The 27,539-nt window shown below is 40.4% G+C and overlaps 1 protein-coding gene across 1 annotated transcript in view; it reads left to right on the plus strand.

Moving 5' to 3' along the window:
* Positions 1-27,276, plus strand: part of ACADM (acyl-CoA dehydrogenase medium chain) — a 37,990-nt gene extending 10,714 nt beyond the window's left edge. Inside the window, exons 3-12 of the mRNA XM_062191563.1 lie at positions 830-927; positions 1,031-1,100; positions 1,702-1,802; positions 2,385-2,465; positions 12,347-12,477; positions 15,359-15,467; positions 17,913-18,053; positions 18,591-18,686; positions 24,653-24,901; positions 26,629-27,276. Coding sequence (XP_062047547.1) covers positions 830-927; positions 1,031-1,100; positions 1,702-1,802; positions 2,385-2,465; positions 12,347-12,477; positions 15,359-15,467; positions 17,913-18,053; positions 18,591-18,686; positions 24,653-24,901; positions 26,629-26,700 — 1,148 coding nt within the window. The 3' untranslated portion in view covers positions 26,701-27,276. The remainder of the gene's footprint in view (positions 1-829; positions 928-1,030; positions 1,101-1,701; positions 1,803-2,384; positions 2,466-12,346; positions 12,478-15,358; positions 15,468-17,912; positions 18,054-18,590; positions 18,687-24,652; positions 24,902-26,628) is intronic.
* Positions 27,277-27,539: the final 263 nt, after the last annotated feature.

The following is a 27,539-nucleotide window of genomic DNA, read 5'->3' on the forward strand; positions in this document are numbered from 1 at the left end:
AGAGCTGCGCTGAACCAAAGCCAGGAGTTTCTTCCGGGTCTTCTGTGTGGGTGCGGGGGCCCAAGGACTTGGACCATCTTCTGCTTTCCCAGGCCACAGCAGAGAGCTAGATTGGAAGTGGAGCAGCTGGGACTCAAACCGGTGCTCATATGGGATGCCAGTACTGCAGGCAGTGGCTTTACGCATTACGCCACAGTGCCGGCCCCAATAAATTTTTAAAAAATTATTTTTGCCTCATCAGTTGGAAAAGAAAAACTCCTGTGGGTTTTACAAATTTATATCAGTAATTATTTGTAAAAGTAAATTTAAAAAGTTATTTGTAAAGCTCAGAAATTGCATTGTAGTCTTAGACTTTGTGAAAATCAGGGGCTAAAGTCCCCCCTTTTTTTTTGACAGGCAGAGTGGACAGTGAGAGAGAGAGAGAGAGAGAGAGAAAGGTCTTCTTTTCCATTGGTTCACCCTCCAATGGCTGCCGTGGCCGGCGCAGTGCGCCGGCAGTACGCCGTGCTGACCCGAAGGCAGGAGCCAGGTGCTTCCCCTGGTCTCCCATGGGGTGCAGGGCCCAAGCACTTGGGCCATCCTCCACTGCACTCCTGGGCCACAGCAGAGAGCTGGCCGGGAAGAGGGGCAACCAGGACAGAATCCGGTGCCCCGACCGGGACTAGAACCCAGTGTGCCGGTGCCGCAAGGCGGAGGATTAGCCTATTGAGCCACAGCGCCAGCCCTAAAGTCCCCATTTTAAAAAGAAAATTTCCACATACCATCTTCATGGGGCTTTTTTCCTTAACTCACTGTCCTATTTTAATATTTTCTAATAACTTTCCCTTAGGGTTGACCGAACAGCAGAAAGAATTTCAAGCTACTGCTCGTAAATTTGCCAGAGAAGAAATAATCCCAGTTGCTGCGGAATATGATAAAACTGGTGAAGTAAGTTTATGTATTTTAAGAAGAGAAAAGCCTTTTACTGTTTTAATAAGATCATAAAATCAAGCTACCTAGGTTTTAACTATAACTTTCCTTTTTCTTTTAGTACCCTGTCCCTCTAATTAAAAGAGCCTGGGAACTTGGTTTAATTAATTCACACATTCCAGAGAGTTGTGGTAAGTTTTATGCACATTTTTAATGCATGTAAACAAGAAAAATTCTGAAGCTCATTCTTCGAAATATCTGCTGATATTAAGTGACCTGCTACTTTTATCTCCCTGTTAAGATTACAGTATTTGCCTGCTCTTAGAAGGCTTGTACTCAAAACTTAGAGGCATTTCTCCTTCTTTTTAACTGGTTTCAACTTTAAATTGATAATAAATTTTGGTAACATTTTTCCTAGAGCTGATTAACTTGTTGCATTTTAATCCTACATTTTATTTTACATTTTATTGGAACTATGTTTTGTGAGATTGTCATTCTTCCTTGGATCATTTGGTTAGATTTTGAGTTGAAGCAAGTTTTTACAAAATCAGATTGAAGCAAGAATATAGGTCCAGATTACAAATAGTTAAGAGTTTCTTGAAAATTTTAAGCCTTATTTTAGAAAAGTATAATTTGTTTTACATTGCCAGCCAAAACACCTATAGACATTGTATTTGTAAATCTTTTAAAATAAATTAAGTCATATGGAAAGTTATTAAAATTGTTCATCTTTATTTCTGTTGAGATGCCCTCTGTATTATCAAGGGCTCATAAAATACTTTGATACTGTAGGAGGTCTTGGACTTGGAAGTTTTGATGCTTGTTTAATTGCTGAAGAATTGGCTTATGGATGTACAGGGATTCAGACTGCTATTGAAGGAAATTCTTTGGGGGTAAGTTACTTAGAAAATTAATTGCTTATTAATGAGACAGTTACTACCAGGTTGTTAATGAAACAGTTACTACCAGGTTAGGCTAATTGGTGAAACAGGTTTTTTTTTAAAGGAACAAAATATTTGGTATTTTTGATTTTGAGCCTTGACCACTGTGCTGCTTTCCTCTCCAGTATTTGGAGTCCTGGTTGTCCTTGTGGGGAAACAGTATATGTTGGCTGCAGTGTCAGTGGCAATTCTTAGGCAAGGGCAAGGGCTAAAGCCAGCTTACAGGAGCAGAATCAGGATGGCTTGCTGTCAACCCCAGCAGTGCTGAAAGTGAGCAATTCTTAGGAGGCCTGATTTGTATATGCCATGTCATGTGTCTCAAATTTAATTCTTTATTTGTGTTTCACTGTTATAGGTTTTTACATATTTCCACCTGGTTTTAGCTCTTTAAATTAGAGGCAGAGTAAATGCCAATTCTTGGGATTTACCCCTCGGAGGGAAAGTTGTTCTTTTTTTCTGTTTTGAATTGCATGTCTCTGAATTTATATATCTAATAAAAATATTTTGCTGCTTTTAATTTCAATTTTCTGGTAGCAAATTCCTGTTATTATTGCTGGAAATGAACAACAACAAAAAAAATATTTGGGAAGAATGACTGAACAGCCACTGATGTGTGTGAGTATGTATAGCAGATGCTTGATTTCACATTTTGGAAGGGAACATCCAAAAAAATAAAAGGGGGAAGGAACAAAGGTGCTACTTCTCCATTTCAATCTAAACATGCTATGGTTTGAATAGTGTGTGGCTCCTGGACTCATGCAGACAATTAAATCCCAAAGTCATAAGTAGGTAGCTAAGAACAAGGAAGCCTAATCTGATTATCCTTAGCCACTCAAATCATGCTCTTGGAAGGTAGTTCTTGTGAGAGAGTTGGTTGTAAAAACTGATTGAGGCCTAGCCACCCTTTCTGCTTCCTTGTTTACCATGGGTTCCTTCCTCTACACTTCACTGCTGCCATCCTCTATCCTCACCAAATAACCAAACCAGTGGGGCCTGCCCAGTCTTAAACTGTAAACCTCTAAAACTGTGTGCCAAAATAAATCTCTCATAAATAGCTTGTCTTAGATATTTTGTTGTTGTAACAAAAGCTGGCTAACAGTACATATTGGGCTATGAAACTAAGACAGAAGTTAGCAATATATTTAGGTACAGTGATTTTTTGGGGTGCCAAGAAAGCATAATAATCCCCTTGCTTATTCTGATTCTGGGAGAAAGATAATCTACTTATGAGGTGTGGGGAACCGCAGGCTGGCCACCTGTGAGAACCTCCTCATCTACATAGTTTGCAGCAATCGGTCGACCACAAGGCCTACGAAAACAACCAGGTGAAACAGTTGAAACAGAATGAACTCTGCATAAACAACTAGGAAGAACCAGGTGAAACAGATGAACTTTCGATATGCGCCCTTTCATCTAATTGGACAATATCAGCATAAAGGGACATTGGGATCTGGGCGGGCCGGCGCGGCCCCCTCCTCTTCTTTTCTCCTCTCACTTTCCTTCTGCCCCCACAAGTAAAAGTTTCTTGAGAACCGAGAAAGTGTGAAAGTTCCTTGAGAACCGAGAGTGAAAGTTCCTTGAGAACTGATGACCAGTGACCGTGTCATAACTGTGTTGGACCTTCACTGGCGAGGGTCCGACAATGAGGTCTCCAGGATGACAGGAAAGTGTCATAATTATCCCCTTATTTCTAACCGCGAGAGATCTGTTTAATGAGAAATTCATTTTGGTTTTTTTTGTTGTTGTTGTTTTAAAAGATTTATTTATTTGAGGGGCCAGTGTTGTGATGCTGCAGGTTAATGCCCTGGCCTGAAGTGCTGGCATCCCTTTTGGGTGCCAATCAAGCTTTCTGCTATGGCTTGGGAAAGCAGTAGAAGATGGCCCAAGTCCTTGGGCCTCTGCACCCACATAGGAGACCCAGAAGAAGCTCCTGGCTTCAGATCAGCGTGGCTCTGGCTGTTGCAGCCAACTGGGGAGTGAACCATCAGATGGAAGACCTCTGTCTCTCTCTCTCTGTTACTCTGACTTTCAAATGAATAAATAAATCTTTTTCTAAAAGACTTTTTCTAAAAGACTTTCAAATGAATATTATTTATTTGAAAAAGTTACAGAGAGAGGGAGAGACAGAAAGAGAGAGCTTCCATCATCTGGTTCACTCCCTAGAGGCAACAACTAGGGCTGGGCAGGGCCAAAGCCAGGAGCTTCATCCAGGTCTTCCACATGGAAGCAACTCCTCTGCTTTTCCCAGACCATCAGCAGGGAGCTGGATTGGGAGTGGAATAGCCAGGACTTGAACCAGCACCCATAATGGATCCGAGCATCATAGGGGCAGCCCTACCTGCTAATGCCACAACATTGGGCCTCTTAATGGAGCATTTTGGAGTTCATGAACTGAGTTGTTTTGTCAAGAAGTTTAGAATAAATGGAGGACAATAGGTGTTCACATTAATAGTCTTTTGAATTAATGAGAAATTAATAGGACCATATGACTGAAGAGATACAAATTCATTTGTGAATCAGTGACTTGGGGAGAATACGTTTAGATTTTATTTAAATACCTGAGAATGGTTCAACAGTTTCTTAAATTTTTTTATATTATTATTTACTTATTTTGGAGACAGAGTACGCTCTTATTTGTTGGTTCACTCTGCAGATACCCACAACAGCTGAGGCTGGGCCCAGACCAAAGCTGGGAGCCAGGAACTGAATCTGGGTCTCCCCCACTGGGTGGCAGGAACCCAACAATGTGATCCGTCACTGCTGCCTCCCAGGGTCTGCACTGGTGGAAAGTTGAAATTAGAAGCTGGAGCTGCAAATCAAGCCAGGGAACTTTGATATGGGATATGAACATCTTAACTACTGGGTCAAATGCTCACCCCTAAACAAGATTTCTTAAAAATGAGAGTAATATATATACTGAAGTTCTATTATGAAACTATTCTTAAGTATTTTTGTGTACTAATTGAAGAAATTTCAATCTAAAACACAATTGTGATACTGAATATAATAGATTATTATTAGCTTGGAGCTAATTATGACAATTCATCTGAAAGAGTAGAAAATAATATTTGAAAATTATTTTTTCTTATTTTAGATACTTAGATTTAGGCAGACTGCTTAATAAAGCCATTTTCATATATTTCCTGGTAATTATTTGTTTTGAAAAATGAGAGATTAGGCTAAACATTTTCACATACCACTAGAAAAAGGCAAACCACAGAATGCCAAAGAGAGCCTACCTTTATGCACTGATGAAAATATTTGTAATGTTACTAGTTATTGTCAGGATCTCCCCCTCCGGGAACTGGCCGGGTTACTGCGAAGGAAGAGTCGAGGAGACTGAGGAAGGTCAAGCTAAACACACTTTATTGATACTCTAGGCGACTTGGAGGAGAGATCACTCAAGCCTACTCCTGCGGGCACTAGGCACTACAGACCGGGGAGAGAGGCTGAGCAACCTCTGGTTTATAGCGTTTGAGGGTCCCCTTATATACAGTTTCTAGAGGCTAGCCCCACCCACATTCTGACCCCCCCAGGGTCCCGTAGTCATGGCAACGGCATGTTTGTGGTTAGGCCAGCTAGTTAGGCCTTCCGTTTTCAAAGCTTACCAGCTAGGGTGGTTACCTCTCTACTTTTCTTTCAAGCTTGGTGCTACTGTGCAGTTACTTTCTTTCAAAGGGCGCTACAATTACTTTCTCCATGAATGGTTCCCTAACAGTTATATATAGTTATTGACAGTCTTTAAAAGTAATTCAGACATTTAAAATTACTAGGCAGTTGTCAGTATTTTCATATGTATTCATATGAAAATGCACATTAACTACAGTTGCTAAGTTAGCATATCTTTTAAATTAATAAAATTTTACTATATTGGCCGGCGCCGTGGCTTAACAGGCTAATCCTCCGCCTTGCGGTGCCGGCACACCGGGTTCTAGTCCCGGTCGGGGCACCGATCCTGTTCCGGTTGCCCCTCTTCCAGGCCAGCTCTCTACTGTGGCCAAGGAGTGCAGTGGAGAATGGCTCAAGTTCTTGGGCCCTGCACCCCATGGGAGACCAGGAGAAGTACCTGGCTCCTGCCATCGGGACAGCGCGGTGCGCCGGCCACAGCGCGCCTACCGTGGCGGCCATTGGAGGGTGAACCAACGGCAAAAAGGAAGACCTTTCTCTCTGTCTCCCTCTACTGTCCACTCTGCCTGTCAAAAAAAAATTTTTTTTACTATATTTTCCCCGTATTGTTCTTATGATATGAAGTCAAGGGGGAAAATTGTTAATAGGTATATGAACTGCAAGTTTTGACTAATTTACACTGAGCTGAGATCCACTTAATTTAAATCACGGTCAATATTCTTAAAATTGTGCTGCATGGGAGCTGGCCATGTGGCCTAGCTGGTAAAGCCACTGCCTGCAATGCCAGCATCCCATGTAGGTGTTGGTTTGAGTCTTGGCTGCTCCACTTCCAATTCAGGTTCCTGCTGATAGCCTGGGAAAAGGAGCAAAAGATGACTTTCTGGATTTATCTATATTTTCACTTTATTTTTTAAAACATATAAACTACCTTAAGCTCCTTTAGAATGTAAGGCCAATCAAAGAAATGAAACAGAGAATTAATGAAAAATTGCTTTGTGATTATGCAAATCTAAAGTGGTGGTATTATCATGAATAAAAAATAATGTTGAGGGCCAGCATTGTGGCACAGTGGGTTAAGCCACTACTTGCGATGCCAGCATCCTGTATCCGAGTGCTTTTTTGTGTCCCCTGCTTCTAATATAGTTTCCTGCTAATTTGGCTGGGAAGGCAGCGGAGGAATGCTGAGGTACTTGGGCCCCTGCTACCTTTGCAGGAGATCAGGATGGAGCCCCTTGCTCCTGGCTTCCACCTGTTTTAGCCCTGTCGTGGCCATTGGGGAGTGAACCAGTAGATGGAAGATCTCTCTCTCTGTTTCTTTCCCTCCCTTCTCTCTGTCTCTGTCTCACTCTGTCTTTCAAATAAATAAACAATTTTTTTTTTAAAGTATGTTACTCTTACTCAGATATTTCTACCAGTGCTGTGCCAGGTGAACAGAGAATAGAACAGTGATAAGCCAACCCCCTGGGATAGGTGTTTGGTGCAATGGTTAGGTCACTGCTTGGGCCTCTTGCATCCCATATCAGAGGGATGGTTTGAATCTCAGCTCCTCTACTTCTGATCCAGCTTCCTGCTATACATACCCTGGCAGGAATCAGGTGATGGTTTAAGACTCAGATTAAGTTCCTTGCTCCTTGCTTTAGCCAGCTTTAGCTTGCTCCAGCCCTGGCAATTGTGGGCATGTGGGGAGTGAACCAGCTAGTAGAAGATCTCTATCTGCCTCTCTGCCCACTTCCCTCTCTCCCCTACTTTTTTACATAAAATTAAAATAAATAAAAGAAAAAAAGGGCCCTGCTTCCAAGAAATTCACAGTCTGATAGACTTTTTTTAGATTGTTACTCAGAATACATTACAGGTAAAATTGTTCATTGTGGCCGGTGTCGTGGCTTAACAGGCTAATCCTCTGCCTTGCGGCGCCGGCACACCGAGTTCTAGTCCCAGTCCGGGCGCCGGATTCTATCCCAGTTGCCCCTCTTCCAGGCCAGCTCTCTGCTATGGCCCGGGAAGGCAGTGGAGGATGGCCCAAGTCCTTGGGCCCTGCACCTGCATGGGAGACCAGGAGAAGCACCTGGCTCCTGGCTTCGGATCAGCGAGATGCGCCATCCGCAGCGGCCATTGGAGGGTGAACCAATGGCAAAAGGAAGACCTTTCTCTCTGTCTCTCTCTCACACTATCCACTCTGCCTGTCAAAAAAAAAAAAAAAAAAATTGTTCATTGTAAGTAAATAAATCATAAGTTATATATATAAAACAATGTTACTGATTGGCTTTGCTTGATTTATCAGTTTGGCAACATTTAGATGTTATACACTGAATTATTTAGAATGGTGAGGATGACTTGTTTGGGTTAATAAAAACCTAATATTAGATATTAGTAATACCAATAGATATCATTTCTATCCTCAAGAAACTCTAACATTAGAGAAAATCATATCAACTAATATTACACATTATATATATGTAATATTAGTTGTAATATATATTACATATATGTGTAAAAGATATTATATATATCTAATATTATATATTAGATATAATATTACATATTATATTATGTATATACTATATGTTTTATACTTATACACTGACACTGTATATGTTATATATTTTATATAATACTGTATAGTGTTATAAAGAAGGGAATGAGTTGCAATAAAAAAGGCTACTAGGGATTAGAAAAACCAAAATTAATTCCTAAGAAGTAATCATACAAAATGAGTAGGATAATTCTGAAGAGCCAGCAATGACAAGCATTTTTTTTCAAACAGAAAAAAACAGATCTATATATATCATAAACTCTAAACACTGCCTTACTATAGAAAAAATGTTTAATAGAATCAGGAAAAAACTGAAGATTCTTAACACAAAATTTTGGTAAAGTGTTGTCTTTCTGGATAGCTCATTTGCATACAGCCTTATTTTGTTATGATGCTGAATATATTGAATCTAGTTACAAGAGTAACCTAGTTCAGTTAACCCAAGTTACAGCTGAATCCGTCTATAAGCATCCTTGTCAAAAGGCCATCTAGCCCATGTCTCCATACCTCATGTGCCTGGAAGTCAGCACCTTCTGAAGCAGCCCCATTTGAGAGTATCCCGACCATTAGAAAGCTTTTCCAGAATACATATATGGTACTAAGGGACAGGTTCTATGTGTTTTTATAATTTTTTTTTTTTTTAATTTTTGACAGGCAGAGTGGACAGTGAGTGAGAGAGAGAGAGAAAGGTCTTCCTTTTGCCGTTGGTTCACCCTCCAATGGCCGCCACGGCCGGCGCGCTGCGGCTGGCGCACCGCGCTGTCCCGATGGCAGGAGCCAGGTGCTTCTCCTGGTCTCCCATGGGGTGCAGGGCCCAAGTACTTGGGCCATCCTCCACTGCACTCCCGGGCCACAGTAGAGAGCTGGCCTGGAAGAGGAGCATCCAGGACAGAATCCGGCTCCCCGACCGGGACTAGAACCCGGTGTGCTGGCGCCGCTAGGCGGAGGATTAGCCTATTCAGCCGTGGCGCCGGCCGTGTTTTTATAATTTTACCATTTCATACCTTATAGGTGTTCAATAAATGTTTGAATGGTTTTATTGTCATTTTCTCATGAATTTAAATTCTGTCTGTCGGCCGGCGCCGTGGCTTAACAGGCTAATCCTCCGCTTTGCGGCGCCGGCACACCGGGTTCTAGTCCCGGTCCGGGCGCCGGATTCTGTCCCGGTTGCCCCTCTTCCAGGCCAGCTCTCTGCTATGGCCCGGGAAGGCAGTGGAGGATGGCCCAAGTCCTTGGGCCCTGCACCCGCATGGGAGACCGGGGGAAGCGCCTGGCTCCTGGCTTCGGATCAGCGAGATGCGCCGTCCGCAGCGGCCATTGGAGGGTGAACGAACCAACGGCAAAAAGGAAGACCTTTCTCTCTGTCTCTCTCTCTCACTATCCACTCTGTCAAAAAAAAAAAAAAATTCTGTCAGCATGTCATTCAGATATTTGAATATTGTTATTAAAGCACCTGGAAGGTAGTAAGTTATCATGTTTCCCTTAAATCCACCCTTCATACTTTGTAATAATGAACTGTAAAAGGCAGATCCAAGTGTGTCACTCTCCAACCTTTACAGGAACATTTAGTGGTTCCATGTCATTAATGGCAGTGGTACTTAATGTATTTTGTAGTTTATGATCCCATTTTAGAACCCTGCTTCCTTAGAAAAAATACATATAGTCCTTTCTTTTGCACATTAGAGTGTTCTGGATTCTTTTGAAGCCCACCTCCTTGATTCCTTTAAGTTCCATGGCACAATAGTAAGCACTTAGTAAAACCTGTTGAATGAATAAAACTATATTCTCCTTAACATGGCATGTACTTCCCAGCTCCTTTGACCTCATCCCTCCTTGCCTCTTTTTGTGCCTTTCAGTTTCACTCTGTGTTCCAATACTAAACTGCTATTTCATTCTTCTGTGCCTTAGATCTACTTGTCTCACTCTTGTTTGCTTCCCATCCTTTTAAAAAAGATTGATTTATTTGAAAGGCAGAGTGACAGAGGGGGAGATTCAGAGACACAGAAAGAGATCTCCCACCCACTGGTTTATTCCCCCAAATGGCTGCAATGGCTGGGGGCTGGGCCAGTCTGAAGCCAGAAGCCCAGAACTCCATCCAGGATTCCCATGTGTGTGGAGAGGCCCATGTACTTGGACCTCTGCTGCTTTGCCAGCCATATTAACAGGGAAGTAGATCAGAAGCATAGTAGGGGCTGGTGCTGTGGCATAGTGGGTAAAGCTGTCGCCTACAGTGCCAGCATCCCATGTGGGCACTGATTTGATACCTAGCTGCTCCACTTCCAATCTGGCTCTCTGCTATGACCTGGGAAAGCAGTAGAAGATGGCCCGCGTCCTTGGGCCCCTGCACCTGCATGGGAGACCTGGAAGAAACTCCTGGCTTCTGGCTTCGGATTGGCATAACTCCGGCTGTTGTGGCCATTTGGAGAGTGAACCAGCAGATGGAAAAACTCTCTCTCTCTCCGCCTCTCCTTCTCTCTCTGTGTAACTCTGATTTCAAATAAATAAATTTAAAAAAAAAAATTTAAAAAGCATAGCAGCCAGGATTGGAACTGATGTTCTGATGGGGGATGCCAGCATCTTAAATGGCAGCCTAACCCACTGTGCTACACTGCCAGCCCCTATTTGTCCTTTTAAGACATCTCTTTTGATGAGTTCTACTTCTTTCTAATCTCCTTATTAACTATATCAATCCCATACAAGGCTAAATAATCATTTCTAATATTCCTATATCATAAACTCTTACTACTTTGAATTAGAATTATTAAGCTTTCTTTTTTCTTTGGACTATAGATAACTTAAGGAGAAGGAACTTGCGTCTTTAGGCATTATAGTCATTGTACATGCCACCCAGAAAATTTTAATTAACTTTCCTATTACCCCGTTTATCCATTACTGCTTGCATCTTGTCATTCCTGTGTTTAAGAGCCTGTCCTATTTCTACCAGAAAAAAATGTTAAATTCTTAGTGTAATATAAAGGGTTCTTTTTCTTTCTTTCCTCCCTCTCTCCTTCCCTCTCTTCTTTCCTTCCCTCCCAGATTCATGTACTATGATTCCTTTGCAAACGGAGTTCATATGTTATAAAACTTAGGAACTTTCAGAATTATAAACACTGGGTGACCCTCTTTTCTATGTTAGTATCATTGTCTATGCCTCCTCCCAAAGAATCCCCTTTTCTTTTAGTGACCTAATTTGAGCATCATCTCCTCTGGGAAGTCAGTTTCTCATGCCCCTTCTGTATGATTTTCACTCTTACATATAAGAAGGGGCATTAGAAAATTCGTGCAAAATGCTTCATCTCTTAATTCCATTTTCCCAGGAGCATTCTGAAACCCTCTCACATAATTACAGTAATTTACTAGCTGTGTTAAATTATAAAGATTTCTAGGACAGTATGTCTTTCAATCTCTGGTTTCCTCATAATTTACAGCTGGTACATAGTAAAAATAATAAATTTTGAATAAATAAGTACATGCAAAATTAAATTTATCGAACATGAGACAGGTGTTTGGTACAGCAGTTAAGACATTGCTTGGGATGCCCACAGCCCATATCAGAGTGCTTGGGTTTGAATCCAGGCTCTGCTCCCTGTGCCTGCTTGCTGCTGTGTGCATCCTGGGAGGCAGTAAGTGATTGCTGCTATACTTGGGTCCTTGCCACCTACGTGGGAGATTTGCTACATACATGGGAGATCTAGGTTCTTTGCCTCAGCCTGGCATGGGCCTGGCTATTGCAGGCATTTGGGGAGTAAATCAGAAAATCGATGTTCTCTCTATATATGCCTTTCATATAAATAAAAGTGAAAAAAATTGATGACTTATTTGAAGACACCCAACATTTTAATTTTGATACGGTTTTTGGCATCCTACACCCGGTTTTATTTATTTTCATTTTATTTGAAAGGCAGAGAGACAGAAATCTTCCATCTGCTGGTTCACTACCCAAATACCTGCAAGAGCTAGGGCGAGGCTATGTCAAAGCCAGAAGTTCAGAACTCCATCCAGGTCTCCCACATGGAAGGTACAGACCCAAGTACTTGAGTCAATACCTGGTGCCTACAGGGTGCACATTACCGGACTGCTGGGTCTGAAGTGGAGGCAGAACTCAAACTCTGATATGGGATGTAGGCGTCCCAAGAGGCATCATAACTGCTGCATCAAAGTCTGCCCCTGATTTTAATTTCTATGTTAAATATTCTTACATTTGAACATATTGATATTTTAAGAACATTTTAATTGTGGTTATTTTACAATATTAGCTTAAATACAATACAATCCTTTCTCTAAATGTTCAAAATTTTAAAACATCTAATTTTTTTATTGTTTCCTTTTATTCAAGGCCTACTGTGTAACAGAACCTGGAGCAGGCTCTGATGTGGCAGGCATAAAGACCAGAGCAGAAAAGAAAGGAGATGAGTATATAATTAATGGTCAGAAGATGTGGATAACAAATGGAGGAAAAGCTAATTGGTATATTATTTAAACATCTCTTTATATTTCTTCTTTAATTTTTATGTTTAAATTAGTTCTTTTTTCAGCTTATTTAATTGGCAGAGATAGAGATCTTCCATCTGCTGGTTCATTCCTCAAATGCTTGCAACAACAGAGGCTAGACCTGATTGAAGCCAGAAACCTAGAACCCAGGCTGGGGCTATTACTGTGAATGGTAGAGACCCAAGTACTTGGGCCCTCACCTGCTGAATCCCAGAGAATGCATTATGAGGAAGCTGGAATCAGAAGTGGAGCCAGAACTTGAACCCACGCATTTCAACATAAGTTACTTGTTTGCTCATTTGAAAGGCAGAGAGACAGACATTTTCCATCTTCTACCCCCAAATACAATCACAGCCAGGGCTGGGCCAGGCTGCAGCTAAGTGCTTGGAACTTAATCCAGGTCTCCAACCTGGGTGCCAGGGAGCTATCACATGCCTTCCAGAGTGCTCATTAGCAGGAAGCTGATTGGAAGCAGAGGCAGGATTCATAGAGAGGTATGCAGGCATCACAAGCAGTAATGACTTGAGCTGCGTGCCACAATGCCCAGCTTCCTGTATTTCCTCTTTTTTTTTTTTTTTTAATTTTTAAAATTTACTTATTTGACAGAGTTAGATAGTGAGGAAGAGAGAGAGAGAAAGGTCTTCCTTCCGTTGGTTCACCTCCCAAATGGCCGCTACAACCGGAGCTACGCCAATCCAAAGCCAGGAGCCAGGTACTTCTTCCTGGTCTCTCATGCGGTTGCAGGTGCCCAAGCACTTGGGCCATCCTCCACTGCCTTCCCGGGCCACAGCAGAGAGCTGGACTGGAAGAGGAGCAACTGGGACTAGAACCTGGCACCCATATGGGATGCCAGCACCACAGCCAGAGGATTAACCAAGTTAGCCACAGCGTCAGCCCCCTGTATTTCTTCTTAATTACCTTATATTCAAAGATTTCCTTCTCTTCTTTTTTTAATTAATTATTTTTAAAGATTTATTTATTTATTTATTTATTTGGAAGGCAGAATGACAGAGAAAGGGAGAGACAGACACACACACAGAGAGAGAGAGAGAGAGAGATCTTCCATGTGCTGCTTCTCTTCCTAAATGGCCACAATAGCTGGGGCTGGGCCAAGACAAAACTAAGAGCCTAGAATTCCATCTGGGTCTCCCATATAGGTGGCAGAGACCCAGTTACCTGGACCATCTTCCACTGCTTTCTGAGTTGCACTAGCAGGGAGCTGGATTGGAAGCAGAGCAGCCAGGACTTGAACTGGCACTCATATGGGAAGCCAGTGTTGTAAGTGGTGGCTTAACCTGCTATACTACACCACCCCCCACTTCTTTTTATTTTTAAACTACCACAAATTAATTATGTTCATGACTATAAGGAATACAAGTAGTTCAATGATTTTAAAAACATTTTTAAGCTCCTGAACTATTTCTTCAACATAACTCTCAGAAATTTAATTTGTAAAATAAAAATACATGCCCTGATTGAGTCCTTAAGGCCATGGTTCTGTGGCCTGTTACCTACCCGCACTCTCCCTCTCCTTCAGCCACACAACTTTGAAACCCCTAAAACTCTGAGGAAAAGAGAAAAACATTGTTATAGAAAATTTCTCTGATTCTCAGAAATAAGCATAAGACATCTTAAATATCAAGTTTGCCTTTCAAGAGGAGGTCCAAATATATAGGTCCAAACATAATGATAGGAAGTTCCACAAAGTATCAAAGAAATCATTTGTATAAATATAAAATGTTAAACACTTGATTATTTGTTGAAGAAAATAAGAAAGTTTAAGGGAATCAATAGTATTATGTATCAGCCTTTGGAAAGCTAACATGGAGTGAGCATTTAACCTACTGCTTAAGACGCCAGTTAGGACCACTGCATCCCATTTTGGAGTAGCTGGATTCAATATCCAGCTCTGACTTTTCATTCGAGCTTCCTACTAATGTAAACCCTGGGAGGCCGTAGTCATGGCACAAGTAATTGGGTTCTTGCCATCCACATGGCGGCAGACTTGATTTAAGTTTCTGGCTCCTGGCTTTGCTTCCAGACAAGCCCTGACCGATGTAGATATTTGAAAAGTAAACCAGTGGGTCAGAGCTTACTTTCTCTTTCTCTCAAATAAATTTTTTTTAAAAAGCAGCAAATGTAATTTTAACATCAAGTAATAGGAGTATAGCATCAAACAAAAGGCTAGAATGCTGACATTCTAACACATTTTAAAACATGTATTGAAAAAGTGGAACATGGCTGGCGCCATGGCTCAACAGGCTAATCCTCTGCCTAGCGGCGCCGGCACACCGGGTTCTAGTTCCGGTCGGGGCGCCAGATTCTGTCCCGGTTGCCCCTCTTCCAGGCCAGCTCTCTGCTGTGGCCAGGGAGTGCAGTGGAGGATGGCCCAAGTGTTTGGGCCCTGCACCCCACGGGAGACCAGGATAAGCACCTGGCTCCTGCCTTCGGATCAGTGTGGTGTGCCTGCCGCGGCAGCCATTGGAGGGTGAACCAACAGCAAAGGAAGACCTTTCTCTCTGTCTCTCTCTCTCTCTCTCACTGTCCACTCTGCCTGTCAAAAAAAAGAAAGAAAGAAAAAGTGGAATAAATCCAGAAGCAGATGAGTGGCCTGTATTAAGAGGAGCCTACAAAACATGATATGAGAAAATAAAGGAATTGAGATTGGTTATTTTAGAAGAATCTTGAATGTTTTTGAAATAATACTACACAGAAAGAAGAGCAGGTTATATGTTTACTTCAAGAAGCCTATTTAGAATTTATGGGTGAAAATTAGAAACATGTAGAATTCATAACAGTGATATCTAGTACGTGTTGTTGGTATCACTGTACCATCATCATGTGTGTCTTTCATCAGGTATTTTTTATTGGCACGATCTGATCCAGATCCTAAGGCTCCTGCCAGTAAAGCCTTCACTGGATTTATTGTGGAAGCAGATACCCCTGGAGTGCAGATTGGAAGAAAGGTAAATACATAATTATCAACTATTAAACCCTCAAATGCTATTTCAAAATTATTATTTCAGTTTCCTTTAATAAAGACATTTTGTCTCAGGTTGGAATAAAAAGGTGTATTGATATCAGATGAAATAAAATATATGTTGCCCAAAATGGTTTTGTTTTGTTTTAAAGATTTATTTTATTTATTTGAAAGAGTTACAGAAGAGAGGTCGAGACAAGAGAGAAAGAGAGGTCTTCCATCCGCTGGTTCACTGCCCAAATGGCCACAATGGCCAGAACTGAGCAGATCTGAAGCCAGGAGCCAGGAGCTTCTTCCAGGCCTCCCATGTGGGTGCAGGGGCCCAAGGACCTGGGCCATCCTCTACTGCTCTCCCAGGTGCATTAGCAGGGAGCTGGATTGGAAGTGGAGCAGCTGAACCAGTGCCCATATGGGATGCTAGTGCTGCAGGCCGGGGCTTTAACCTGCTGAGCCACAGCACCAGCCCCATGTGGCTGAAGATTTTAAGTTGAGAATAGCAATTTCAAATCATTTTGAGAATTATCATTCGTAGTGCCAATCTCTGGAGAATACTAATGGCTGTGAGGGACAATGAAGTAGAAATCAGACCATCATTTATATTGGTTGCTCAGTAATAGAATTTTACATGTTTCAATGGATTCTCCTATTCTTTTTCACCTTTGGATCCTCCCAGCAAAGTTCTAGTAGAATAAATGGCATTATACCCATTTTATGGATTAAAACAGTGAGACATTAGTGAATTCCCCAAGATCATACCACACTAAGAGGTGTATTTGTGCCTGAGAAAAGTGTGAGGAAGGCAAAGAGCCCTGAATGTGGAAAGGCAAAAAAAAATTTTGTTTAAATAAGAAAAGACAGGGCCAGTGTTGTGGCGTAATAGGCTAAGCCTCTGCCTGTGGCACTGGCATCCCATATGGGCCCTGGTTCAAATCCTGGCTGCTCCATTTCTGATCAGGTTCTCTGCTATGGCCTGAGAAAGCAGTGGAAAATGGCCCAAGTCCTTGGGCCACTGCACCAGCTTGGGAGACCTGGAAGAAGCTCCTGGCTCCTGACTTCGGATTGGTGCAGCTCCAGCCATTGCAGCCAGTTGGGAGGTGAACCAGTGGATAGAAGACTTCTCTCTCTGTCTCTGCCTCTCTGTAACTCTTTCAAATAAATAAATAAATCTTAAAAAAAAAAAGAAAGAAAGAAAAAGTGGCTTTTGCACCAAAATAAACTTCTTTTTATTTCATTTTCCATGAACTTTATGAATCCCCCCTTGTATTTATAGGAAAAAGCACAGTAGTTATAGGTAAGAAAGAACTACTGTGCATTAAAAAGGTGAATATTTCTATATATAAATTCTACCTGAATCAACCTAATTTTTAAAAGATTGGGGGGCTGTCTCCATGGCACAGTAGGTTAATCCTCTGCCTGCGGCACTGGCATCCCATATGGATGCCGGTTCTAGTCCCGTTGCTCCTCTTCCAAATTGGCTTTCTGCTGTGGCCTGGGAAAGCAATGATAGATGGTCCAAGTGCTTGGGCCCCTGCACCTATATGGGAGACCAGGAAGAAGGACCTGGCTCCTGGCTTCAGATCGGCACAGCTCTGGCTGTTGCGGCCATTTGGGGAGTGAACCAACAGAAGGAAGACCTCTCTCTGTCTCTCTCACTGTCTGTAACTCTACCTCTCAAAGAAAAAAAAAAAAGGTTTGGAGGAGCCCAGAATCAATTTTATATTCAATAGATTACCTTGTTCATTTGTTAAGATTAAAGATACTAAATCAGATTATTATATCTGCTAAATATTTTTTTGTTTTGTTTTTAAAGATTATTTATTTGAAAGGCAGAGTAACAGCTTGGGGGAGAGAGGGCACAAGAAGGAGAGGGAGAGGAAAATGGTAAAAGGGAAAGGGACAGGGAGAGGAGAAACAGCTATCTCCCATCCTGGTTCAATCCCCAAATGGCCACAACCAACAGCAGGGGCTGGGCCATGCCAAGGCCAGGGAACTCCATCGAGGTCTCCCATGTATGTAGCAGCTTGAGGCACATAATGAGATTTATTTTTGTAGATATTGTGAACTTGCAGACCTTTAAACTAGAGTTGGTTTCAATGTTTGTGATACATTTGGATTAGAGATTGTCAAACTCTTCTTATAAATATCCAGATTATAAATATTTTCTTTGTAGGCCTATTTATGCTTTGTCACAACTATTCAGTTTTGCCATTGTAGCAAGAAAGTAGTCGTAGAAAATAAATAATAAGTGTGACTATATTATTTATAATATAAATAAGTGTGACTATATTATAGTAAAGCTTTATTTGCAAAAATGGGCATTGCTGGCCATAGTTTGTTGACCTCTTTTTAGATAATTGCAGAAAGAAGTAAAACTTGATGGTAACTCAAAAATTTTTTTCTTAAATATATCTATTTTTGTATTTCTAATTAGGAATTAAACATGGGCCAGCGATGTTCAGATACAAGAGGAATTGTCTTTGAAGATGTGAGAGTACCTAAAGAAAATGTTTTACTTGGTGAGGGAGCTGGTTTCAAAATTGCAATGGGAGCTTTTGATAAAACCAGACCTACAGTAAGTAATATGAGTTGACCATTTTACAGTATCTTTTATTTATTACATTAAAAAATTAGTTTATTTTGATATATTTGTTGTTTTTCCTGTTTAATTATCTTTTATTAAGGGCATAGGGGAGATAATTTTTTTCTTATTTTTTAGAATTTTTCAACTTACTTTCTGCCTATTACAGAAATTATTTTAGCAAATGCAAAATTCTTACAGTTGTTGGTAATTTATAGAGAAGCATTAATTTGATCATTCATGTTAATAATGTACTCATTTTCTGTTCCTTTACTCATTAAGAATATTTCCACCCCCCTAAGTTTCTCTTGTTATGCAGAATGAATGACTTCTTTAGGCTACAGTCCTGTGACTGATAAGTGCTAGTTATTCATTTTAGTCATAAATAATATAAACTTATTTGCTTATTGCCCTTCTCCCATTCTCATTGTCTCAGCTATAGGTCATATCCTTTTAGCATCTTAGGTAGTCATGTACCATGTGTTTTAAAGGCATCATGAACTTTTGCTTTATAAAATGTGAAAATTCTAGGTAGCAGCTGGTGCTGTTGGATTAGCACAAAGAGCCTTGGATGAAGCTACCAGGTATGCCCTGGAAAGGAAAACTTTTGGAAAGCTGCTTGTAGAGGTAATTTTAATACTGTACTTACTTTGTTCAAATGTAAAGATTCCTAATTTCATCTAAATACTTATAAATCATTTTTAAAGTATAAACTAATATATTTATACCTTGGTATGAAGAAGATAACATGGTTTTATCAGGATGGGTTTCAAGAATAGATTTCCTTAAAACTGTGCCACTATTTGGGCTGGCGCTGTGGCTCAACTGGCTAATCCTCCACCTTGCGGCGCCAGCACACCGGGTTCTAGTCCCGGTCCGGGCGCCGGATTCTATCCCGGTTGCCCCTCTTCCAGGCCAGCTCTCTGCTATGGCCCGGGAAGGCAGTGGAGGATGGCCCAAGTCCTTGGGCCCTGCACCCGCATGGGAGACCAGGAGAAGCACCTGGCTCCTGGCTTCGGATCAGCGAGATGCGCCATCCGCAGCGGCCATTGGAGGGTGAACCAGCGGCAAAAAGGAAGACCTTTCTCTCTGTCTCTCTCTCTCACTATCCACTCTGCCTGTCAAAAAAAAAAAAAAAACAAAAAAAAAAACTGTGCCACTATTTGTCACTGTGGGAATTGTTGATTACAAAGAAGAAAAAGAACAACTTATATCTATTGTGCTTGTTGTATACCTGACAATGCGCTATAAATTTAAATGTGTTTTCTAATTCTCCAAGCTGCCCTTGATTGGCAGCATTTTAATCTCTATTAAAGGTCAGGAAACAAAGTCTCATAGATACTAATTTATCTGAGGTGACTTAATTTATAAATTACATCTATTCATTTATAAGAGATTCAGGATTCTCTTTTATGCCCTTAATCCATGTCTTCTTCAGTAGCAAATAATTTTAATACTAAAAAATCAGGCTTCCATGCATTTCTAGGGAAGTTCTTAACTTTACCTCTTCAAATATTGATTGCCTTTTCCCCTGCCCCACCATTATCTATATTCTCTCCTCTGTAACTCGTGGTTTGTGCAATGAACCTCCTATTTCTATCCCCAGGAGTCAGTGGTTTTCAGACTGTCTACAGTGAAAGACCAGTTTGTTTCTAATTTTTAGTCAGTTATGGACCATTATTTTTGTAAAGTCTAAGAATGCTTCAACCTAATGTGAGTGACAGGAGAAAAAAAAAAAAAGATGAGTGACAGCAGGGCTGACTCCAAAACAAAGAGTTTATTTGGGAATAGCAAGAGATTGGGTACATTTGCTATGGCAGACCACAGGCATATCCAGGGGTTTGGGACTTTTAAAGAAAAGTCCACATAGTAAACAAAGACCTTTGGTTACCCGAGCTTATTGCAGGAGTTGTGTTTGCTTGCTGGTGGAGACCATGTCCTTATGCAAGTGTCTTATCTGGAATACTGCCGATTTGAGGAATTCCCAGCATAGTTTCTGTCCTAGGAGTACATTAAGGAGGGGCTCTCTTTCATGGCCTCCTGGCTTCCTTTTGGTAGTGTACAACAAAAATGACTGCAGTTTGGCACTGGCCACTTTCACAAATGTCATAACAATGTTAAGTTGCTATAAAAGTTTCTAAATGCTTACTGGCACCTTCTGTACCATGAACCATTTTGTGGATGGACACTATGGACAGATCAAACTTGAACTACTACTGTTCCATATCCCTTAACTTCAATTTCATAATTTATCTCTCTGTGCTAAATTCTCAATAATTTTCTCAGATCTGCTGTCCAATTTCGTGATCTTGTGCCTAATCTATTAGTTAATCTATCTATTGAAAATTTGTAATTACTGCTTTTCATTTCTAGAAATTATTTGGTTCTTTTCCATTTCATCCCTTCTTTTCACAGTGTCACTGTTTTTCGACATATCATCTCTTCCCTCTTACTTCCTTAATCATACAAACACTCCATATTTATAATCAATTTCAGATTTTTTTCCCATTATCTCAAGTTCTTAGAATATTAATCTTTTGATCTACTGCATCTGCTAACTCCTCCATGGCCAGTTGCTTTCTCTTAATTCTTGCTTATAAACTTACCTACAGAGGGTATTATTTTTTTAGTGCATTGTGGAACATCCTAGACAGTGGCATTTGAACATTTGTTTGTACTTCTATCAGGTACTCCAAGATTTCACCTTTTTATGAGCTGATATCATGAATTTCTCCATTTGGGGAATCTTGTACTACAGAGGCTTTATACGCTACACTTTTAAGAGACTCCTTTTCTTTTCTTTTCTTTTTTACATCTGGGCAATGGATAAGCTTCTTTATGGCTTTCCTATCCTAATGAGCAAGGACTTTTCATCCCCCTATGGAAAGAGAGGGTTTTGTGTGTAGGGAGTTTCAGTTTCAGGTTCCCATCTTGATCATGCTCACATCCAAATTTTCTATTCCTTGAGTGTTTGTTAAAACTCCAGCTGTGCTGCTATCAAACTCAAATCTGTGTCTGATTTTTTTTTTTTTTTCCTTCACTGTGTCATGTCTTCTCAGCAGTTTGGAGGAACTTGGAACTTGGAGATTTCCATTTTTTTCCTTTTAGCTCTTTTTTTTAATCAAGTATTTCTGTGTTGGCTCATTCATGTTGATAGAATTTCATATATACATTTTATTAAATGTTATCGTAGCTTATTTACAGCTAACAAGTAAAATACTATTCACTTACTATCTGTCATCCTCTTCCAGATCTTCATTACCAAGTATCTGATGATAACTCTTAGTTATTTTGATTGTTATCTAACTCAGTATGGAGTCTCCTTCCATTATCTTCCATTTTCCTTAATAAAGTCAAAGATTCATTTATTAAATATAGAAAAGTCAGGCCGGCGCCGTGGCTTATCAGGCTAATCCTCCGCCTTGTGGCGCCAGCACACCGGGTTCTAGTCCCGGTTGGGGCGCCGGATTCTATCCCGGTTGCCCCTCTTCCAGGCCAGCTCTCTGCTATGGCCCGGGAAGGCAGTGGAGGATGGCCCAAGTCCTTGGGCCTTGCACCCGTATGGGAGACCAGGAGAAGCACCTGGCTCCTGGCTTCGGAGCAGCGAGATGCGCTGGCCGCAGCGGCCATTGGAGGGTGAACCAACGGCAAAAAGGAAGACCTTTCTCTCTGTCTCTCTCTCTCACTATCCATTCTGCCTGTCAAAAAAAAAAAAAAGAAAAAAGAAATAAGTAAATATAGAAAAGTCTTAGTCTTTGCTTATTACTTAACCCAAAATACAATCTTTTATTATTTAATTTCTACCAATGATTTGCTTCCCTTTTAAATACTCTGCACAGGGGCCAGCACTGTGGCATAGCGGGTAAAACCACCACCTGCAGTGCCGGCATCCCATATGGGTGCTGGTTCAAGTCTCAGCTGATCCTCTTCCAATCCAACTCTTGTGGGAGACCCGGAAGAAGCTTCTGGCTCCTGGTTATGGATTGGCATAGCTCCGGCTGTTGCGGCCAGCTGGGGAGTGAACCAGTGAATGGAAGACCTCTCTCTCTGCTTATCCTTCTTTGTGTAATTCTGACTTTCAAGTAAATAAATAAATCTTTTTTAAAAAATTAAATAAATAAATACTCTGCACAGTGCTGAGTTGCCTGCATTTTCAATTAACAGATATATATATGAAGCCTTCAAAAAGTGCATGGAAAATGCAAATTATGAAAAAACTATTCGTAAACTTCAAATTGTTTTGCACCAAAATGTACTTTTTTTAAAAGATTGATTTACTTATGTTGAAAGTCAGGATTATATATATATATAGAGAGAGAGAGAGAGAAAGATCTTCCATCCACTTGTTTACTCCCATGCTGGCTGCAATAGCCAGGACTGGGCCAGGCTGAAGTCAGGAGCCAGGAGCTTCATCCAGGTCTCCCACATGGGTAGCAGGGGCCCAAACACTTGAGCCATTTTCTGCTTTTCTGAAGCCATTAGCAGGGAGCTGGATCTGAAGCGGAGCAGCCAGGACTTTAACTGGCACCCAGATGGGATGTTGGCATCACAGGTGGTGACTTTACCCGGTAAGCCACAATGTCAGCCTCAAACTGAATTAAATTTTCTGTGAACTTTTTGAAGTACTCTTGTTTTGCCCCATCTGTGTACTCTGCTCTGTGTAACTCCAGTCTGCTAGAATTTTCTGTATGTAGCATAACACACACACAGAATAACTTCATACTTAGAATCTATACTTAAATAATTGTTTAGCCATTTCACATTTTTTTGTAAAGATTTATTTATTTGAGAGAGAGGTAAAGTCAGAGAGAGAGAGAGAGAGAGATATCTTCCATCCGATGCTTTACTCCCTAAATGACCGCAATGGCCAGAGCTGAGCTGATCCGAAGCCAGGAGCCAGGAGCTTCTTCTGGGTCTCCAATATGGGTGCAGGGGCCCAAGGACTTGGGCCATCTTCTACTGCTTTCCCAGGCCACACCTGAGAGCTGGATCAGAAGTGGAGCAGCCAGGACTTGAACCAACGCCCATATAGGATGCCAGCACTGCAGGCTGGGGCTTTAACCCGCTGCACCACAGTACAGCCCCCTCACATTTAATATTAGAAAATACAACCACATATCAACACATACTCAGCTGTTTTTCATATGAAAATTTGGAACCATTACTTTGGGTGTAACTATAGGAACATTTTGTTCTGTTTATTTATTTATTTTTTGATGTATATATTTGTCCAAAGTTGTAACCATACTATATGTTGCAAAGTTCCACCTAATACTATGTGGTGAACATATTTCCATCTTGTAACAAGTCTTGGCTGTACAACTGAAAGAGCACTTACCAATGCTTCTTGAAGGTATTTGTATGACTTTTCCTATTTGATTATGTACGTCTAAGGATAAGAAGCAGCTTTTATTTCTCCTTTCCACATCATTATCTGATATAATGTCACGTTTTTCTCTATCTGCAGTAATTTCCTTTAAAAAGTCTGAGAAACTCAGGACATACATACATTTGTGGTTTTCATGTCCCAAATGCATACTGCCATTCCAGTCATGAGAAAACACTAGAAAAACATTGAGGGACATTCTACAAAAAATAATCAGCATTCTTCACATGTTCAAAGGTCATGAAAGATAAGGAAAAACAAGAATTGTAAATAGCCTAGGAAAGACAAAGAAGGTTCTACTTCCAATCCAGCTTCCTGCTAATGCTCCTGTCAGGGCAGCAGACAGGCCCAACTGCTCGGACCACTTCCACCTAAGTGGCAAACCAGGATAGAATTCCTGGTTCCTGTTTTTGGCCTGGCCCAGCCTTCGCTGTTACGGCCACTTGATAAATGAACTAGTGGATAGAAGATCAATTCATCCTCAACCTCCCTCTCTCCCTCTCTCCCTCTCTCCCTCTCCCTTTCAAGTAAATAAATACATAAATCTATAAAACAACTTGAGTAAAGATCTATAATATCGGGCCATATTACGCCTGCACTGTGGCATAGCAGGTAAAGTTAGCATCTGCAGTGCTGGCATCCCATGTGGGCACCAGTTCGTGTCCTGGCTGCTTAGCTTCAAATTCAGCTCTCTGGTATGGCCTAGGAAAGCAGTAGAAGATAGCCCTAGTCCTTGGGCTGTACCTGTGTGGGAGACCCAGAAGAAGCTCCTGGTTCTTGGCTTCGGATCAGCCCAGCTCTAGCCATTGTGGCCATTTGGAGAGTGAACTAGCAGATGGAAGACTTCTCTCTCTCTCTCTCTCCCTCTCTTCCTCTCTCTCTCTCTCTCTCTCTCCCTCTCCCTCTCCCTATCCGTCCCTCCCTCCCTCTCTCCCTCTCTCCCTTTCTGCTTCTTTCTAACTCTGCCTTTCAAACAAATAAATACATTTTTTAAAAAGGCCTATAATGTATTTAATAATATTGTGCCAGTGTTAATGTCCTGTTGATCACTGCAGTATGATTTTATAGTGTGTTAACATTAGAGAAAGATGGGGAGAACTTTGCTGAAAATTTAAAATCAATTCTAAGTTTTAAAAAATGTCCTAGGAGAAAAGCTTTTAAGTTTTGCCCATGGATATCTTTAACTCTTTTTTCTCTTTAATTCTAGCACCAAGCAGTATCATTTTTGCTGGCTGAGATGGCAATGAAAGTTGAACTAGCTAGAATGAGTTACCAGAGAGCAGCTTGGGAGGTGGATTCTGGTCGGCGAAATACCTATTATGCCTCTATTGCAAAGGCATTTGCTGGAGATATTGCAAATCAGGTTGCTACTGATGCTGTGCAGATTTTTGGAGGCAATGGATTTAATACAGAATATCCTGTAGAAAAATTAATGAGGGATGCCAAGATCTATCAGGTAAGCTTAAAAATGGTTTCTGTTGTTTGTTAGGGGATAGGATATCCAGTAGATTTTTTATTATGTGGGGATTTTATGCCACTAGTGATAATAAATGTCATGGATGGCTGTGAACTGATTTTTAGGAATAATTAGCACAAAGAAGCATGCTGTTTCTGATTAGGTATAGGTCTTAAGAGAAAGCAAGCTAACAAAGTAAATGGTACAGGGGCTGTTGTGGTGCAATGGGTTAAGCTGCTGACTGCAATGCCAGCATCACATGTGAACACTGGTTCAAGTTCCTGCTGCTTTATTTTGATCCAGCTCCCTGCTAATATGCCTTAGAAAAGCAGTGGAAGATGGCTCAAGTACTTAGGCCCCTGTTATCCATGTTAGAGACTTAGATAAAGTTCCTGGCTCCTGGCTTTAGCTTGGCCCAGCCCCAGCCACTGTGGCATGAACTAGCAGAAGGAAGAAGCATCTCTCTCTTTCTCTCTCTCTCTTACTTTCAAATACATACATACATACATACATACACATATATCTTTAACAAATTTTTTGAAAAAATAAATGGTACAGATGAACCTTCTTTGAGTTTTAGCATTCTAGTTAATTGTAACCAACACTTTGCTGCCCAGAAAATATACATGTCATTTAAAATTATTTTTCTTTGAATCTTCCTGCAATTCTTGGATTAAATGAAACCATAATTAAGTGAAAAACCAACATGAGAACGGTGATATAGATGATTTCTATATTAAACTGATGGTTAGAAAAACCTAGAAGTAATTTAGTAAATAAGATATAATTGTGTATATTCTCCACATGTAGTATAACCCATGGTTCCAAGCTTCTCTTCCCTAGCTCCCCAATCCTCAGCAAACCATTTGACATATCCAGTCATTTGAAATCCTGAGGTAGAATCAGAATGCTAGAATGAGAAAAAATGTTGGACACAGTGCAGTCCCTCCATTTCGACAGTGAAAACACTGAAGACTGGGATTTGTGCCTTATCCAAAATCACAGGTTTATCTGGTGCTACTCTCCCTTTCCTGAAGCCCGTAATCACATTTATTTAACTTTTCTTTACCATATGAGAAGATGAACTGACAAACGGCTTAGGTTAATGGTTAGAATGAAAATGAGGGCTGATTATTTGGAATATGTATGTGAACAAAACCAAATCCTTCCTACTCTCTCTTTAGCTACTCTATTCCTTAGGCAACAGGGAGAAAATATCAGGTTTAAGAATAAAAATAAAAAACAGTTGAAGGTGACAGCTTGCCAAGAACAGTTCATAAAAGTTGAATAATATTTTGCCAAAATTAAACTAGTTTTCGAAATATACATATATCCTTTTCTTTGATGTTTAGAACACTTCTCCAGAACTTTGGTAAAAGATATTTTGTAATAATGTCAACTAATCTTTAGAGAATTACATAAGGGGCTTCAAATAATTTGTGGGAAAATGGAAGTAAAATATGTTTATTTTGGTATAAAAATTTGCAATTCATATATAGTTTATTCATAATAGATATTTCCCATGAACTTTTTGAAGATCCCTTGTATGCAAATGTTTCCTCAGATTTCACAGATCAGGTTTTAGAATCTCTAGGGCTACCAAGCCTATAATTGGTTTGATTCAGTTTGATATTACCCTGGAGCTTACACTACCATCCAGAATTTTGAATAAATCAAAGTATTTTTGTACTGAACATATTTAACCTGCATTTATATTTTTCTTGCAGATTTATGAAGGCACTGCACAAATCCAAAGGCTTGTTATAGCCCGTGAACACATTGGCAAATACAAAAGTTAAAAAGATTGCTATAGAAACATGATTAATCTTTGAGAAACTAGAACACAGTCCACTATTTAAACCCCAGAAAAGAGTTTTTCTACTGCAAGTGAAAATAAATATTCTTAAACTAAATCTATGCAACTGATTCTAATAATAGTTTGTACTTTTGCTTAACTTTGTGATTTCCCTTTTTAAAATAGATTTATTTCATTAAAATTATGTGTTGTCCTTAGTATCACTGTGCTTGAACTACATTACTATGGGGAGTGGGGGTGGGTGGAATACATGTATTGTTATTTTCTACTCTTTAAAGTAGCAGGAATTCCTTGGAATTTTAAAAGAATTCAGAATGTTCCAAATTTTACACTGAAAAAAAATTACAGGATTTGGATAATACCAACAACTTGCCATTGGTTTTTGTAGACTTAATGGTATTACTGTACTAGAGGATTTCATTTTACTACAGTTTGGAAAGCATTTGCTATTTTTTATGACTGTTGGTGTCTAGGTAGCCCTTGGTCAACTTGTATGAAATTTCAAGTCATGTGTGCATTCTGTAAAGAAACTTAAATAAAATCATCTGTTCTGTGTTAATTAGCATGTATTTATATTCTTCCCAGGAAGCTTTATTAATTCATGTAACAGTGTACACATAGTTTATGTATTTACCATGATGAAATAAGTCACATTTTGATTTTGAATTGCATAAACTTACCTAAAAATTTTATTATCAGACCCCAGAATATATGAGCATAAAATAATATAAGGACCAAAGTTTGGAAATTTAATATTTTTAAAAATATTTATTTGAGGGACCAGTGTTATGGTGCAGTAGGTTAAGCTGTCCCCTGCAATAC

The sequence above is a fragment of the Lepus europaeus genome, chromosome 5, assembly GCF_033115175.1.
Source record: "Lepus europaeus isolate LE1 chromosome 5, mLepTim1.pri, whole genome shotgun sequence".
Classification (NCBI taxonomy): Eukaryota; Metazoa; Chordata; class Mammalia; order Lagomorpha; family Leporidae; genus Lepus; species Lepus europaeus.